This window comes from Rosa rugosa, chromosome 4 (assembly GCF_958449725.1).
Source record: "Rosa rugosa chromosome 4, drRosRugo1.1, whole genome shotgun sequence".
In the NCBI taxonomy this organism is placed as follows: Eukaryota; Viridiplantae; Streptophyta; class Magnoliopsida; order Rosales; family Rosaceae; genus Rosa; species Rosa rugosa.
The window spans coordinates 128,673-143,783 of record NC_084823.1 but is presented as its reverse complement, the minus strand read 5'-3'; the positions used below and the strand labels follow the sequence as shown (position 1 = coordinate 143,783).

The window sequence follows — 15,111 nt, the reverse complement described above, 5'->3', positions numbered from 1 at the left end:
TTTTTTATTTCAATATTTTACTAAATACACTTCCTAAAGTACCTAAAATATTCTTAATCTCTAAAATCATGAAATATCCTATTATTTAACTTTTTTTTTTTTAACATATTTTCTTGTAGTTTATGCTAGAAAAGTCCAATTTATTTTGAAAGGATCATCGTCCAATTTACAATCAAATATAGTACTGTTGTATCCCAACTCCAATACAACATCACGAAAAAAATAAAATTTCAAACATTTGTAAGTCTTTCAAAATTCACAAGCTTGTAGCAGTATACTAGCTATTAAACATGTATAGCAACTTATTCAATATGACAATATGGCCTGCAAGATGAACATGCAGTACTTGTTCAATATGGTCTGCAAGATGAAAACTAAAAACTGATACAAAAAAAAATGTTTAACAAATACAATAACTAAATAAATATAAGTTGAACCAGTTAGCTAATAGACTCAAAAGTACGTTTTTGACAATTCAGTCATCACCAAGATGTATTGTTTCTTCTTCACTAGACATAGTGACATCACCAAGTTGAACAATTTCATCGGCAAGTACATTGTCGTCATCAAGTTGCACTGATTCTGAGGATATATTAGTCACTCTTTCAGGATGTGGCAATCGATCATACTGCTGAAAACGGTCTTGATACTTCAAGTACAAACTTTTAGCTTTATCATCGGCATGATAGATCCAATTTGGTGTAACCGGTGGCAATGGGTGTCCAGACAATAAACATGCCTATGTAGAAAATAAGAAGTCTCATTAGTCACATTAAATCATATATATGAAATTTATTAGCAAATTAATGTATATATGTTACTCCTCACCTGAACAAAATGATTGTTGTTTACAAATCCAAGGCCAATTTCATGTAAATTTGCTTCCATTAGTTTTCCCTTGGTATATTCACGTAATGGGAGAAATGTGAAGTACTGACAATCTGATAAGTTGACTACTACTACTCCATAACACGTTCCAATCAAATGCCCCATGTCTGGTAGCTCCATCTATTTCCATTTAGGTGCAAAATTGGATGCAGAATGGTTAAGTCGTTTACAAAGTTGGTCAACAACACTTTGTCCTCTATAAAGAACTTCATAAAGCTCGAGTGTGCCTTTTAACTCAATTATCAAATCAGTCCACACTTTACGCTAATGTTTTCTACCAAATCCCATAGCTGATGGCACAACTCTAAAACCACAATTACCATCATTTTCAACATCCATTGAACTGATAATATATTGCTGAATGCCAAACATGAACTGTACTATATATTTTTGAGTTAGCTCAAACCTCATATCCTTTTGAGCCAGCTCATCTGCCTGTGAAAACATAATGTTATACATAAGACAAGTAGACAACTAGTAAGTTATTGATAAATTTCAAGTAGATATTACTAAAAGCCTATTTGTACCGTACCTTACTTTTCTCTGAGTGGTCATTACTTGACTTTGTATTTGACTTACGTGAGATATCTTGATCACTTGGAAGAGACGAATGGGTCTCATGCTCAGACAACAATGTATTTATAATTTCAAACCCGGATAACAAATGAGGAGTGCTACTGTCTCCCTTACAGGGACGCCCTTTGGTCTTTCTTTTTTTAGCTGGCTCCCTGAGTAAAGTAGAGCTTGGATTTATTAGCTTATCAATCTTCACTAAGATTTGACGTCTTGTATCCTCATTTTGTTCTTCAGCCCATTCTGCTAATCGTTCCAGTTGTGCTTTTAAATGAACATTTTCATGGAATTTCAAGTCTTCCACTGTTGCCCCAATCTCTAACTTTCTCCAGTGGTGATGCACAAATGTAATTGGTGTGGGACTGTCACAACGCTTATATTCAGCTATCTCATGGGCACAAGGTAACCCATGTGTTTTACGTATGACACAATTACATGATGCAAGTTTTGATATTGTTATATATTCAGCCCTATGTAATCAATAAAAAAAAAATCCTCCTAACAGACATAAACACAGCCCTGCATTGTAGAAATTTATCTCCAAAGAAGATTGCCAACATATAATATCATGTGTCAATCAGTACATTAGTGCACAATGATGCCATTGTCAGCATATTCTTTATTCCTTATCTAAACAGTAATTTTTTAACTTCGATTTGTATTTTGGAATGTGCATATTACTTAGAAGATGAAGATGACCGTTAATTGGGAAGTCTAATGTTTTTCAACTAATGTACATATATAGTACATACCTTTACAGCTGAACTAATGCTACCTTATAGGTTAGGGTTTAGTAATGAGGCAGCTTAGTCTAACACATTAGATCTTAGAAAGTTAATAAAGTGAAGTAATTAACAAGGAACAAAAAGAGTGGAGAGGGGGCACATGAAAGCTGAAACTCCTAATTAATCTCTAGCAACAATAATCAAAGGGTAATCAAATTTCCCAGCACACTTTACTGAAAAGAAAGTTTAAATCAGCATGTAATCAATAAGTTAGTATCATATTCACGTAAAAAAGATCATCAGCATGAATGAGAGCTTACTTGTTCGCTTTATGAGCAATCTTGTTCAATGCCGCAATGGAGGCAAATCCTATCAACTCTCTCAGGTATGCATGCTTGAACTCGTGTTGCACAAAGCATCGACTTTTTTCAAATGAAGCCTTAACTTCAGTGTGATGCAAACACAATAATGAGTGGATGTGCTCCCATGATACATTGTAGTCAAGTTGGGAAGATCTAGGTGCGTGCTTGAGCTTTGCATGTGCCACTACTATAAAAATTGAAACACACGATGGGTAAAAATTGTCATCTGATATTGAGGTTGGTCTTGATCTGTCGAGGTGTCGTCTGATGAAGGTCGAAAACATGGAACCGTGGTATGATGGGTGTCGACATATGTCGACAGCAATTTCTTGTTAGGAGACTTTTGTTCACACAACAGGCGACATGAGCACCCGTTGTCTTTTCGAAATTCAGAAGTCGGTTTATTTTGTAGCCGTTGTGATTATTGTATACATACGATAGTTCTTTTGACAAAAAGTGCGGTGTGAAAAACATTAAATGTATTTGTGCTTTGACACGACACATTGAGTTTTTGCCAACACCAAAGAAGAAACAGTAAGGAATCCAAATCTAGGGCATGAATCAAAAATGAATCGAATCGAAATTAAGGCGTAAATGGAACATACGATTGTTTAGGTGCATCAAGCCATCAATTGGTTCAAGAATCGATGTGAATCGAAGACTCTCGAATAAGGAGAGACTGGTTTTGGTTTTAAGGTGAGGCGTGAGCGAAGAGTGAGGTTTTGGCAACAGGTTTTGGTTTTGGGGAGACGCTGTTGAGAGAGTGAGGAGCTTTGGGTTTTGGTTTTGGGTATGTGTCGAGAGAGAGTGAGGTGCTGTCGAGAGAGTGAGGAGCTTTGTGTTTTAGTTTTAGGTTTTTTGTTATTTTTTTGCTAAGTGTTAGGGTTCCAAGCCCGACCTATATCAATTTGCACAAGGACTCACACAACAGAATTTTATAAAAATGTGGTCTGAATGCAGTCATTTTAAATTTGGTGTTTGTCTCCTATCAATTTGACTTCCCTCCTTGGGGAGTTGGAGAAAAATGGTGCTGGGAAATCACCCTCCTTCTGTAAAACATATTGATCAGACCACAGTTTTATAATTTCCATTGTATGATCAATACATGTTGGGGGGAAATTTGGAATTTGAGACGGGGTTTGTCAACACTTACATGGTGGGAAACTTGCCGCTCAATTTTTTTAGCGTCACACCACGGTTTTGTCTTTTTACGCCTTCTGAACTAATCATAAGTCTATATTAGAAGTCGGATTTTGTAAAAACGAGGTCCAAAAAAAGAAAATCAATCAGTTGACGGAAAAGTGTGTGGTGTCGTCTGAAACGCGTTATCTGTTTCAATTTTTGTAGTATCATTTTGATGTAATGATTATTTATCAAAAGGGCAAGTTTATTGTTCATTGCTTATATTTGATATTTGATTGAACAAGGTCCAAGGGATATGAGTTAAAGAGAAAGTAATCTAAAGAGTTAGATGTATGAGACCTTTACTCTTGTACACTCTTATATATCCTAAAAGGTTCCTAGTCATAGGATTATCATTTGGACATTGATAATCCGGAAAGACTAGCACATACTATGTATGCTCAATATGGAGGATGATATGTCTCTTGTCATTCGTGTAGAGATACTAATACAAGTATGTGGGTGCTCTTATCTTAAAGAGTACACTGAACGCGATCACTAGAGTTCTTGTATGAAGTTTTACTTACATGTCAAACCTGAATTCTAAATTGCAATAATACAAATTAGTCCTTTGACCTAAGACACAATGGTTGTCTTATGAGTGAGTGGATTAGCTCTTGATGATGCAATAATGTTATATCCCTTAATGGATATGATTGATGCATTCATTGGTGTAATCAATTCGGTCATAGAGACATGTGAGTGTACAATAAGGAATCTCTAACCTTAAGTAAATAAGGTGTATGTTCAAAGATGTGATTCAAAAGTCTTTGGCCAAAGCATTGAATGAGATTAAAAAGGAGTTTCTAATCACATTCTTAGAATCACATAAGAAAGGAAATCACATTAGGGGGTTGACATATCAATTCCATACCCCAATGATGTGATTTAGAACATCGTGTTAGAGAATGACCGAATTGTATTGTAATTCCAATTGAATAGGTTATTCTACATTAACTAGGGTCACTATGCCAAAAAACGAATCAGACGACATATTTCCAACGACAGCAAAATTTTTAACTGTCGTCTCTTACTAACAGACGACATCAAGAATTTTTCTATTGTGAGACTTTACTTCAGCCAACAGATTTAGTAGGATAAGTGTGATGTTGTCCGGATTTTCAATTCAGACAACATAAATTTCATTGCTGTTGTCTCTACATCAAATTCAGACAACAGTTATTACTCTGCTGTTGTCTCTATATTTCGATTGAGACAACAGTTAATGTCTGTCTGTTGTGCGAAATGTATTAAGACAGTGTTGGATTTATGATGTTGTATATGTTGTTTATATTTGTTTCATACAATGTCTTCAGACAAGAGTTTATCTTTAGTTATAAACTATGTTGTGTGATGTTGACTTAGATAATGCCTTTACATTTATGTTGTCTGACTTTTCTAACCCTAGCTAGCTGCTAGTTGACTTGGACAAATTAAACACTTGGCCATTATTTCGACAAAAACATACTCGACCTCATCTCCATCAGCTATAGCAGCTCACTCCGCATCTCTCTCACTCAAAATCCACTCGAGCCCTCTGCCATCTCTCAAAATCAATGAAAATTCCTCAAAAGTACTAATTTGAGCCATCTGCCATCATCGCACTGAAGAGGAAATCCAAGCTTTCAACCGCGATGAGTGTCATAAGAGGTTTCAAGATTAACTGTTTTCGAGGTTCTTGAAGACAGATCGAGCGCTCCTTCTTTCAAGCTAGGTACGAATCTTTTGTATTGGTTTGCTAGGGTTTTGCTTGAATTGGAATTGGGGATTAGGGTTTTCTGATGAAATCAATTTTGGGTATATATCTAGTTTAGGGTTGACATGAATTTGGGGATTGGGGATTTCATCGAACTCAAATTGGGGTTTAGGATTTTTATTTTTGAACTGGAATTGGGTATAATGTGTAGTATAGATAAAGTTTCTGATTGGGTGTAGATTGTGATATTCAGTTCGAAGCTTGCTTTTCTTTTGGTATTCTACTTTCTTTTTTTTCCTTGTTACTTATTTGTGTATCATACCATTGACATACCTGCTTTGGTGTTGCAAGTTTGTCTTTACTAGAGAATTTCAATTGCTAGTTGAGAAAGAGAAGAGTAGTGTTGTGGATACTTTGGTACAGTTTCTGCGATTTCTTCAAAGGTAGGAATTCTAGTTCCTTCATTGATTATGAATCTTGTTTAATTTGGGTATGACCTTATTTAATTTCAAAGTTTTCCACTTATGAATCTTATGTTAGTAGTATAAAATCAAGTTCTGGTAGAAATAGAACTTTTGATAAAGATAGTGAGGTTGTTTTTCAATCTTTTGTTAATCAAGCTCTTGGTATTAGTTATTCTTGTTGTCCATAATCATGTACATGTTTATATTTCTTGAGAACTATACTTTGAAACACTTGGTTAACTTGTGGTACTTTTGGACTGTAAACTGAACTGGTTTGAATCAATGTCAATTTAATGGTGATGGAGCTACTAGGCTGTTCTTGTATACAAGTTGTTGAAGTTGTGAGCTTCCGTATTTTGGGTATATATTTGCATTGTGTTTTCAAATACTTGTACATAGTTGAGAACTTGATGAGTTATGTTGTCAAAGCTTGGTTCTTTAATGTTCTTGCTAACAAAAAGACGTTGTTGGTTTTGTGCATAATATGTATCCTATGACAATGAGTAATGACATGATCAGTTTAGGTATTTGGTAGCCCTAGGCTTTGATATTATTAATGCATCGGGCTAAATGCTCATTTCACAATCTCTTCATCTACCATTTGCTTCATTTACTAATACTTTGGTTTATTGGAAAATCAGAGCAAGCAGTACGTTCACAAACAAGCAAGGAGTATACGTTTTGGAGCTTACATTTAGGAGAGTAAAAGCAAACAGGTAAGGAAATTGTTTTGGATGTTTGAATTTGTAGCATTATTTTTATGGATATTTGAATCTGGAACCTTATTTTTGATCGATGTTTGGACTTGCTTTCTGTGTTTTGATGGATGCTGTGTAAATGATGATGTGTTATCTGGACCAAATAAATGTTGAGTAAATTTTGATGCTTAAAGCTATGAATTCAATTGGTTTTTGTATTATCTGGTTATTTTTTTATGTTTGCGTTAGGTATGTTGGTTATGTCTTAGGAATCGTACTAAGTTGTTTTTCTGTTTGATTGTAAGATGGATAAATCTTGGATGCATGCTGATAGAAGATCACGGGCATTTGAGTTAGGGGTTGAAGAATTAATTCAGTTTGCATTAGAGAGTGGTTGCAATGTTAATAAACTTTGCTGTCCTTGTATGAATTGTGCACATAGTAAAAGTTTCAAGGCTGGGGTAGTGAAGGATCATCTAGTTGAGTTTGGTATTGATAAAACATACACAAATTGGATATGGCATGGGGAAAATGTGTCAAATGAGAGTGTACCCGAAGAGCATTCTGAAACTGTAGAACAGAATCCCATAGGCATAGGGCAGAATGACTACAGTATGGGGGGGTCCGATGATGAGGAGTTTTCAGAAGACTCCGATGAATTTTTAAGGTTTGTCGAGGATGGTGATAAACCTCTTTACCTTGGTTGTACGCGTTTTACAAAGTTGAATGGACTTGTTAAAACATACAATCTGAAAGCAAAGCATGGGTTAAGTGATGCTTGTTATTCTGACATGTTGATACTCATTGGAATGTTGCTTCCAGAAGGTAATGAAGTCCCAGGGTCTTTCTATGAGGCCAAAAAGACTTTATGTTCATTGGGAATGGAATATGAAAAGATACATGCCTGTCCTAATGATTGTATCTTATATAGGGATAGTAATGTTGATGCCACTACCTGCCCTACTTGTGGTCTCTCTCGGTGGAAGTTGGGTAAGAATGAAATAGAGAAAGTAGGGGTTCCGGGGAAGGTTTTGTGGTATTTTCCACCTATACCAAGGTTTAGGAAGATGTTTCAATCAGTAAGTACAGCTAAAAGCTTGACATGGCATGCTGATGAGCGACTAAATGATGGTAAAATGAGGCATCCTGCTGATTCCCCTACTTGGAAGTTAGTGGACGATCAGTGGCCTGCTTTTGGTATAGAGCCTAGGAATTTAAGGCTAGCGCTATCGTCTGACGGTTTCAATCCCTACAGTTCTCTTTCTAGTAGATACTCTTGCTGGCCTGTCATACTAGTGAGCTATAATCTTCCCCCATGGCTCTGCATGAAGAGGAAGTATATGATGCTAACTTTGTTAATCTCTGGACCTAAACAACCTGGAAATGATATTGATGTCTACCTCCAGCCGTTAATAGATGATTTGAAGACTTTGTGGGATGGGGTTCAAGGGGTATATGATAGTTATAGAAGAGATTACTTCACATTGAAAGCAGTACTGTTCTGGACCATTAACGACTTCCCAGCATATGGGAACTTGTCAGGCAGCATTGTGAAAGGTTATAATGCGTGTCCGGTTTGTGTAGAGCATACCAAACCTCATAGGCTGCCTCACGGTCAAAAGATGTCATATCAGCGACATCGAAGATTCTTACCACGTCACCATCCATATTGAAAACAGGCAACTGCTTTCGATAACACTGAAGAGCATGATCCCCCTCCTACTCCATTAAGTGGACAGGAGGTCTTAAAGAGAGTAGAAGGTTTGAAGCGGGTTTATGGTAAAAAGCATCGTCATCCTCCATCTAAGGGTGTTGACGATCAGAATAGACCTTGTTGGAAGAAGCAATCAGTTTTCTTTGAACTTGAGTACTGGAAATTTCTTCCTGTTCGACACATTCTCGATGTCATGCACATTGAGAAGAATATTTGTGATGCATTAATTGGTACATTGTTGAACATTCCTGGGAAAACAAAAGATGAGGTCGCGTCTCGTTTAGATATGGCTTCAATGGGTATAAGAACTGGTCTGCAGCCTATAACGGGGGGAAAAAAGCAGAAGTTACCATTGGCAAGCTGGAATCTGATGCTAGAAGAAAAGAAAATTGTTTGCAATTCTTTTTTTGGTATGAAGCTAGCTGATCGCTTTTGTTCTAATGTGAAGAGTTTAGTGTCCATGGATGATCTGCGACTTGTTGGTATGAAATCACACGATTGTCATGCGCTGCTCCATCACTTACTCCCTATTGCAATTCGTTCAGTATTACAAAAGCCAGTTAGATATGCTATCATTAGATTCTGTCTCTTCTTCAAAGCCATCTGCAGTAAAGTCATAGATGTCGAAAAGCTGAAAAAAATGCAAGCTGACCTTGTTGAAACAGTTTGTGAGCTTGAGAAATTCTTCCCCCCTTCTTTCTTCGATATTATGTTACATCTTTCGGTGCATCTTGTAAGAGAGGTTGAGCTCTGTGGCCCCGTTTTCTTTAGATGGATGTATCCATTTGAAAGGTACATGAAGACTTTGAAGGGCTATGTAAAGAACCGGAGACATCCAGAAGGTTGCATTGCTGAGTCGTACATCGCTGAAGAAGCAGTGGAGTTTTTAGCAGAACGTAATCTAGATGAACCTACTATTGGACTACCAGTAAGCGACAACTTTGATAATACAGAGACATGCAGACCTTTATCTGGTGCCACAGTGATGAATCCTGATCGGAAGGAGTTGCAGCTAGCACATTTATGTGTCCTGCAGAATACGGATGAAGCAAGGCCTTATTTTGAGTAAGTACGCCTATGTTTTATTTTAAAATATATTGCTTTTGTAGAAATATATGTGTACTCTTTACTAACTGTTTTGCATTTTACATTTCTTTTGCAGTGAACATATGGTATTGTTGAAGCGTCTTTTTCCAAATTTCGAAAAAAATGAGAAGTGGTTAAAGGAGAAGCAGAAAAACCATTGCTAAATGGATACAAGACAAGGTAAGGGCTATCAGAATCAAATAATTAATCTCCATGGCAGTTTGATGTTCTATTAAATATAAATTCATATTGGAATGATAACAATATTATGTCTTTACATGCAGGTTGCAGCTGAACTTATGGATCACGAGAATAATGTTTCAGAACATATAAAGTGGATTGCTGATGGTCCTAATCCCGAAGTACCTACATTCAGTGGCTACAAGATAGATGGGGTTAACTTCAGCACCAAGGATCGTGACGATGTCCGTCAAGTTCAATGCAGTGGTGTTTCCTTGTTCGCCAATGCAATGCTAGTCTCTAGTGCTAAGGATAAGAATCCCGTTAATGATGATACAACTTTTTATGGAGTCATTAAAGATATATGGGAGTTAGACTACCATAGTTTTAGGGTACCTATCTTCCATTGTGATTGGGTTGATATTGACAAGGGCATTAGGATAGATGACCTGGGATATACATTAGTCAATTTGAATAGGCTAGGTCATTTCAATGATCCTTTCGTGTTAGGTACACATGTGAAGCAGGTCTGCTACATAGATGACCCTCTTAACTCTAATTGGTCAGTGGTTATAAGATGTCTGGATAGGGATTACCATGGTGGTGATGATGAGGAGGTTGGAATCATTGAACTTGAGGAGGACAAGAGCGATGCCATGATGCCAACCATCGATACTACAAATGTAGTTGGTGAACAAACTAGTAGTTACATGCGGGATGGTGACGAAGGAATATGGGTTGATTAATTGATGATTTATGTGTAAAGTAATTGTTTAGTACTATTGTAGCCATTTGGTAATTGGCTTGTTCGATATTTAAATTTGGATTGTGACTTTTAATCGCGTCTTGTTTAAATATAAACTGTATTAATTTTTCCTTAACTGTTTTTACTTTAATCTGCCATATTTACTGTGCTTTTATACTGTTTTCTATACTTGTAATCAGTTTTGCTTTGTTGTGCTTTAGATGCTTTAATAATGGTTAACTAACCTATGTGGTTTCTTGGTTATAGGTTATGGCTCCTTCAAAGACAAAGGCTGCCTCTAGAGCAAGGGAAAATATTTTGAAGGCACTAAGAGTGACAATCGCTAAAAAGAAGCGTAAATCATCAAAGGCAACCAGCCTGATACAAACCGGCTTGAAATTACTGAAGCGTGGCTGTGTTACAATGCATAGGATTGTGAGACGCAAAATACTTGGAATCAAACAAAAAGTCATGTTCAACAAGAAGGGATCGCCTTATGGTGCTGCAGCCAAGGAAATGCAATCATATATCGGGGTGCTAGCACGGACTAAGGCACCAATTTGGAGATCTACTTGGAAGCAGGTGCCAAGAGATCGTAAAAATAAGATTTGGCAATGTGTTGAGGTAACCAATTGACCCCTTCTCATATTCATTAATATAGACTTCATGTTAAGTCATAGACTGATTCCAAGTTTAGATGGCATTTGAGGTACCCCTGGAGGCAAGGAGAATGGTTCTATCTTCAGCTTCACATAAGTGGAGAGAATTCAAGAGCAAGCTGACTACACAGTACATCATCCCACATAAGGATGAACCAGAATTGTTAGAGTATCCCCCAGCTGATTACAACTTCATTGAAAAGGCTCATTGGGACATATTTGTAGCTGATCGCTTGTCAGATGAATTTATGGTACTTTTTTGAATATTTTCATGTTTTCACAATTGTGTTAAAGTAGGGATTCTCGTGTTAATTCTTGCATGAAGTACGCTTATGTATCCTTCTATGTTTTATAGGAAGTGCACAAGGTGCAAAAGAAGAAGAGGGAAAAGAACAAGTACCCTCATCGGATGTCGCATAAGGGATATGCAAATCTGGAGGCTGAACTGGTAAGATGTATACTCATCGATAATATAATTCCAGCATGTTGATTTTTGGTTAAGGTTGAATTGTTAATTATGTTGGAATCATGTTGTAGTCTGAATCTGTCCCTGAATCGGAATTGGACCGTGCAACAATGTGGATCAAGGCACGGCAGGATAAACATGGTAATTTCAAAGATTCTGAGGTAGAGCAGAAGGCAACTGAAATTGTAAGTAAACTACTACGCTGTGTTGTAGTTGAGAAAAGCCAAAATTTTCACAGATTTATTACAAGATATAAACAATTATAAATCATAGTACTAATTTTATATTAACAATGTTTTCTTGTTTTAGGACAAGTTGAAGAAGCAGGTGAGTGATGGTGAGGTGACAACTTGTGGCACCGATGATGTATTAACCAAGGCTCTAGGTATCCCTGAGCACCATGGCAGAGTACGTGGTGTGGGAGGTAATATCAACCCTTCGTCTTATTTCAACCTACCTAAGCATAGAAGGAAGACTGTTGAAGAGAGGATTAGGGAAGGCTGCAAGAAATTTATAGAGGAAGAGACCGAAAAAATTGTGGCAAGAGAGAGAGCAATATGGGCTGAGAGGCTAATGAGGGTGGAAGCAAAACTATATGGGACAACCATTCCCATTGAGTCCCCTCCGGCAGGTCACCTTACCAAGGACCTTGGTTCTGGACAAGGTAGTTGCTCCAACTTGAAGGAGAAGACCACAAAGCAAAAGGCTGAGGAGGTTGCTAACCCTGCAAAGAAGCGCTTAGAGTTAGTTGATGACATAGATGAGAAAATAGAAGAACAAAATGGCAGGGGGTTGCTGGTGGAAGTAGAAGCTGGTATAGAAGTAGCAGCTACTTTAGAAGTGGCAGCTGCTATAGAGCATGTTCATGCCGCTCCTATAGAGGTTCGTGCTGCTCCTATTAAGTCGGTTGAAGTTACACAGGAGGTAGATGAACTGCTTGACTGCATAGTTCATAAGGAATATAGCTTATCCTAATTAGTTAACTTGTTCTAGTTAATTTTGTGTCATAAATTTTATTGGAATTTGTGTTTTGCATAACACAGGAACTGAGGCCGTCAGAGTGCAAATTGGCTTTAGGATCAGTAGACAATATTGTTGCCATTGCAAGCGTTGTTGAAGTCCAAGATGATAAGTGCGCCAATCAGACAGTTCATGGTCATCCTTTGGGAGAAGGGAATGTGCGAGTGTCGATCATTCGTCCACTTGTTCCTGAAGCTAAGCTTCCATTCCCAGTCAATGATGAGATAGTGTCTGTCAAAGATGCTGTTGGGACTTATATCGCTTGGCCGAGGGACCTCATACTTCAATCCCCTCCCCAAACTAACAAGGTAAAGTAGCATATATGTACTTTTTGTCTATAATGTAATAATAACTTCAAACTGTTTCCATACAGAAACAACCAAATAAGGCCGCAGGTAAGGGCTCGAAGAAAAGGAAAAGGCAAACAGCTGGTGATGAAGAGGAGTATATTGACTTGAAGAAGCTGCCAAAAGATTACCCTTCACCTTTGAAGTGCTTGTGGTTGTGGGGGAGAGACGCACTAGACGATGGGAAGACAATCTCTTTCATGCTAACAGATAAAGTATTTGGGATCAATAGGAAGCAATATTTGTATAAGGGAGACATTCATGCATTGTGTACCATGAGTGAACTATCAGGCGACGTCATCTGCATGTATATGTGGTAAGAATCATTCACGATATTTATATTGTACTACATTGCAAATATTGAATATGAAGGTTGTGTGCTATTGCAGCTATTTGCATGAAGTATTGAAGAAAGCAAAGATGTCGGACATGGTTGGCTTTGTGGACTCTCATCAGATTGGAGCACTTGGATCTGGAAATCCAACGGAAAGGTCGCGTCATTTATCAGTTAGGTTCACAAATGCAAAGAAAGGCCAAATTTTTATGTTGCCATATAATGCAGGGTGAGTTACTTTCTGTAACTTGTCTAATTACAACAATATGTCATTTTAAAAGTCAAGTATCTAAATACAAATACTAAAAACTAGACCTCACTTAATTGATCTGTATAAAATTGTCAGTAAGCATTGGATGTTAACTGTTGTCAACCCGGAGGAAGAAATTATCTACTTTATGGATCCACTAAGGCGTCGACTAGTTGGCGGAGAATGGCAGATCATTGTGGAGAAGTAAGTGTTCAGCGTCTATCATTTTGTTAAAATGCTGGAATCATGATCCTTTTGTGTTTGTATGTTCTTCGATATATTAAAACTTATTGGTGGGTTGTTATATATATTGTTGAAGTGGGATCAAAATTTACAATGCTCAGAGGAATCGATCTGGCCGGAAATCAATAACGTGGCACAATATGGGGGTATGTGTAGTATTCATTGTCTTGTTCAGAATTTTACTTGGTTTTTTGATGGTTAGGTTAGTGCACAATTGAGCTGTTGTAATGTATTGTTTTTAGGGTATTCCGGTGCAACAAGGTGACAAGGATTGTGGGATATTCATCATGCAGTACATGAAGGAAATAGTTCAGGATAAGAATCTAGAATTTGCTTCAAAGGTAAAGACTAGTAATTTTAGCTGGGATGACTTGGTAATAACTTAATTTTCTTGTTGCATGCTGCATCAGTTTGTGTCTTCGCAATTGAGTTTGTAACTTCAGTTTCTGGTTGCTTCATGAATTTTTGATGATCACATTGTAAGTCCTACTGTATTTGTTTCAGAGGCAGCGACGATCAGATCTGGTATACGCCCAGAAGGATCTTGATGATGTCAGGTCAGAGTGGGCTAGGTTCGTCATGAAGTATCATGCAACATAGATATCTGGTTGGTAAAGGCGCAGTATTAATGCATGTTTTGGTATTTTGGCTGCTATGTTTTTGGCCTTATAGCTAGGGAAGGTTCAATATGTTTCTGGACAATTAGTATAGGCTAGCTAGGGTTTCTGGCCTTGATGTTTTTGGCCTTAGTTTAGGCAAATGCAGGTGGCATTGATAGACAAGTACAATATCTTTTTGGCCTTTATATATGTGTAAGCAGGCTGATCGAGGATATGTAGTGCTCAGATGATGAAATGGTTTTTCTGTTTAATCAATGGATGTGAATTGGATGTTAATCAATGGATATGTAGTGCTCAGAATGTATGTCATGTCACACTCTCTCAGACCACTGTATTACAAATAAAAACTGTTTTCTAACAATTCTCCAACAATGGGATGTCATAAAATGAAATTAAAAAACTGTTGTCTGAATGTCCTAACTACAATACATTTAAAACACTTACAATTGCCCAACTATGAATAACACAACAACAAAATAGGATGATAAGTTGTTTAAAGTGGAAGAGGACCGCAGTGAATAGGCAAACCACTATTGTATGAAACAAAGAACTCCAACAGAATTTTGACATATTCAATTGACTGACTTGATTAACGAGTACAAAATATTGGAAGGACCATTGTTGGAGTTAGACTAGTACGACAGGAAGTCCAAGATTTTGAGATAATTCTGTAGTATCAAACAAAAATAAACAATGCTTTCTCCAAACTTCTGTTGTTTTTCTCCAATTCACACAACAGCTAATCTCAAAATGATGATGTAGAACATTCAAAGGGACAACAGTTTTTACGGAAAACATCTTGTTGAACTTTGCTTCAAAAGTTACTTTTATTGAGACCGCTGCCGACTTAATACAACTT

At 37.1% G+C, this 15,111-nt stretch overlaps 3 protein-coding genes across 4 annotated transcripts; all 3 read left to right on the top strand.

Moving 5' to 3' along the window:
- The first annotated feature begins 5,773 nt into the window (after window positions 1-5,773).
- On the top strand, window positions 5,774-14,528 carry LOC133706413 (uncharacterized). 2 transcript variants are annotated; one of them, XM_062131943.1, is made up of 14 exons: window positions 5,774-5,869; window positions 6,532-6,606; window positions 10,581-10,937; window positions 11,011-11,223; window positions 11,328-11,420; window positions 11,510-11,623; window positions 11,748-12,320; window positions 12,482-12,766; window positions 12,832-13,121; window positions 13,195-13,368; window positions 13,486-13,593; window positions 13,709-13,778; window positions 13,875-13,973; window positions 14,137-14,528. In XM_062131943.1, the coding sequence occupies exons 3-14, from the start codon at window positions 10,584-10,586 to the stop codon at window positions 14,230-14,232; spliced, it is 2,469 nt and encodes an 822-aa protein (XP_061987927.1). In that variant the 5' UTR covers window positions 5,774-5,869; window positions 6,532-6,606; window positions 10,581-10,583; the 3' UTR covers window positions 14,233-14,528. The 2 variants fall into 2 exon arrangements, with proteins under 2 accessions (XP_061987927.1, XP_061987925.1); XM_062131941.1 differs by having other exon boundaries at window positions 11,748-12,362.
- LOC133742562 (uncharacterized) lies at window positions 6,894-8,261 on the top strand. The gene has a single exon (XM_062170245.1). It carries the CDS (start codon window positions 6,894-6,896, stop codon window positions 8,259-8,261), a length of 1,368 nt encoding a protein of 455 aa, XP_062026229.1.
- LOC133742441 (uncharacterized) lies at window positions 8,591-10,191 on the top strand. The gene is made up of 3 exons (XM_062170096.1): window positions 8,591-9,367; window positions 9,465-9,568; window positions 9,673-10,191. Exons 1-2 carry the CDS (start codon window positions 8,598-8,600, stop codon window positions 9,550-9,552), a joined length of 858 nt encoding a protein of 285 aa, XP_062026080.1. The 5' UTR covers window positions 8,591-8,597; the 3' UTR covers window positions 9,553-9,568; window positions 9,673-10,191.
- Window positions 14,529-15,111: the final 583 nt, after the last annotated feature.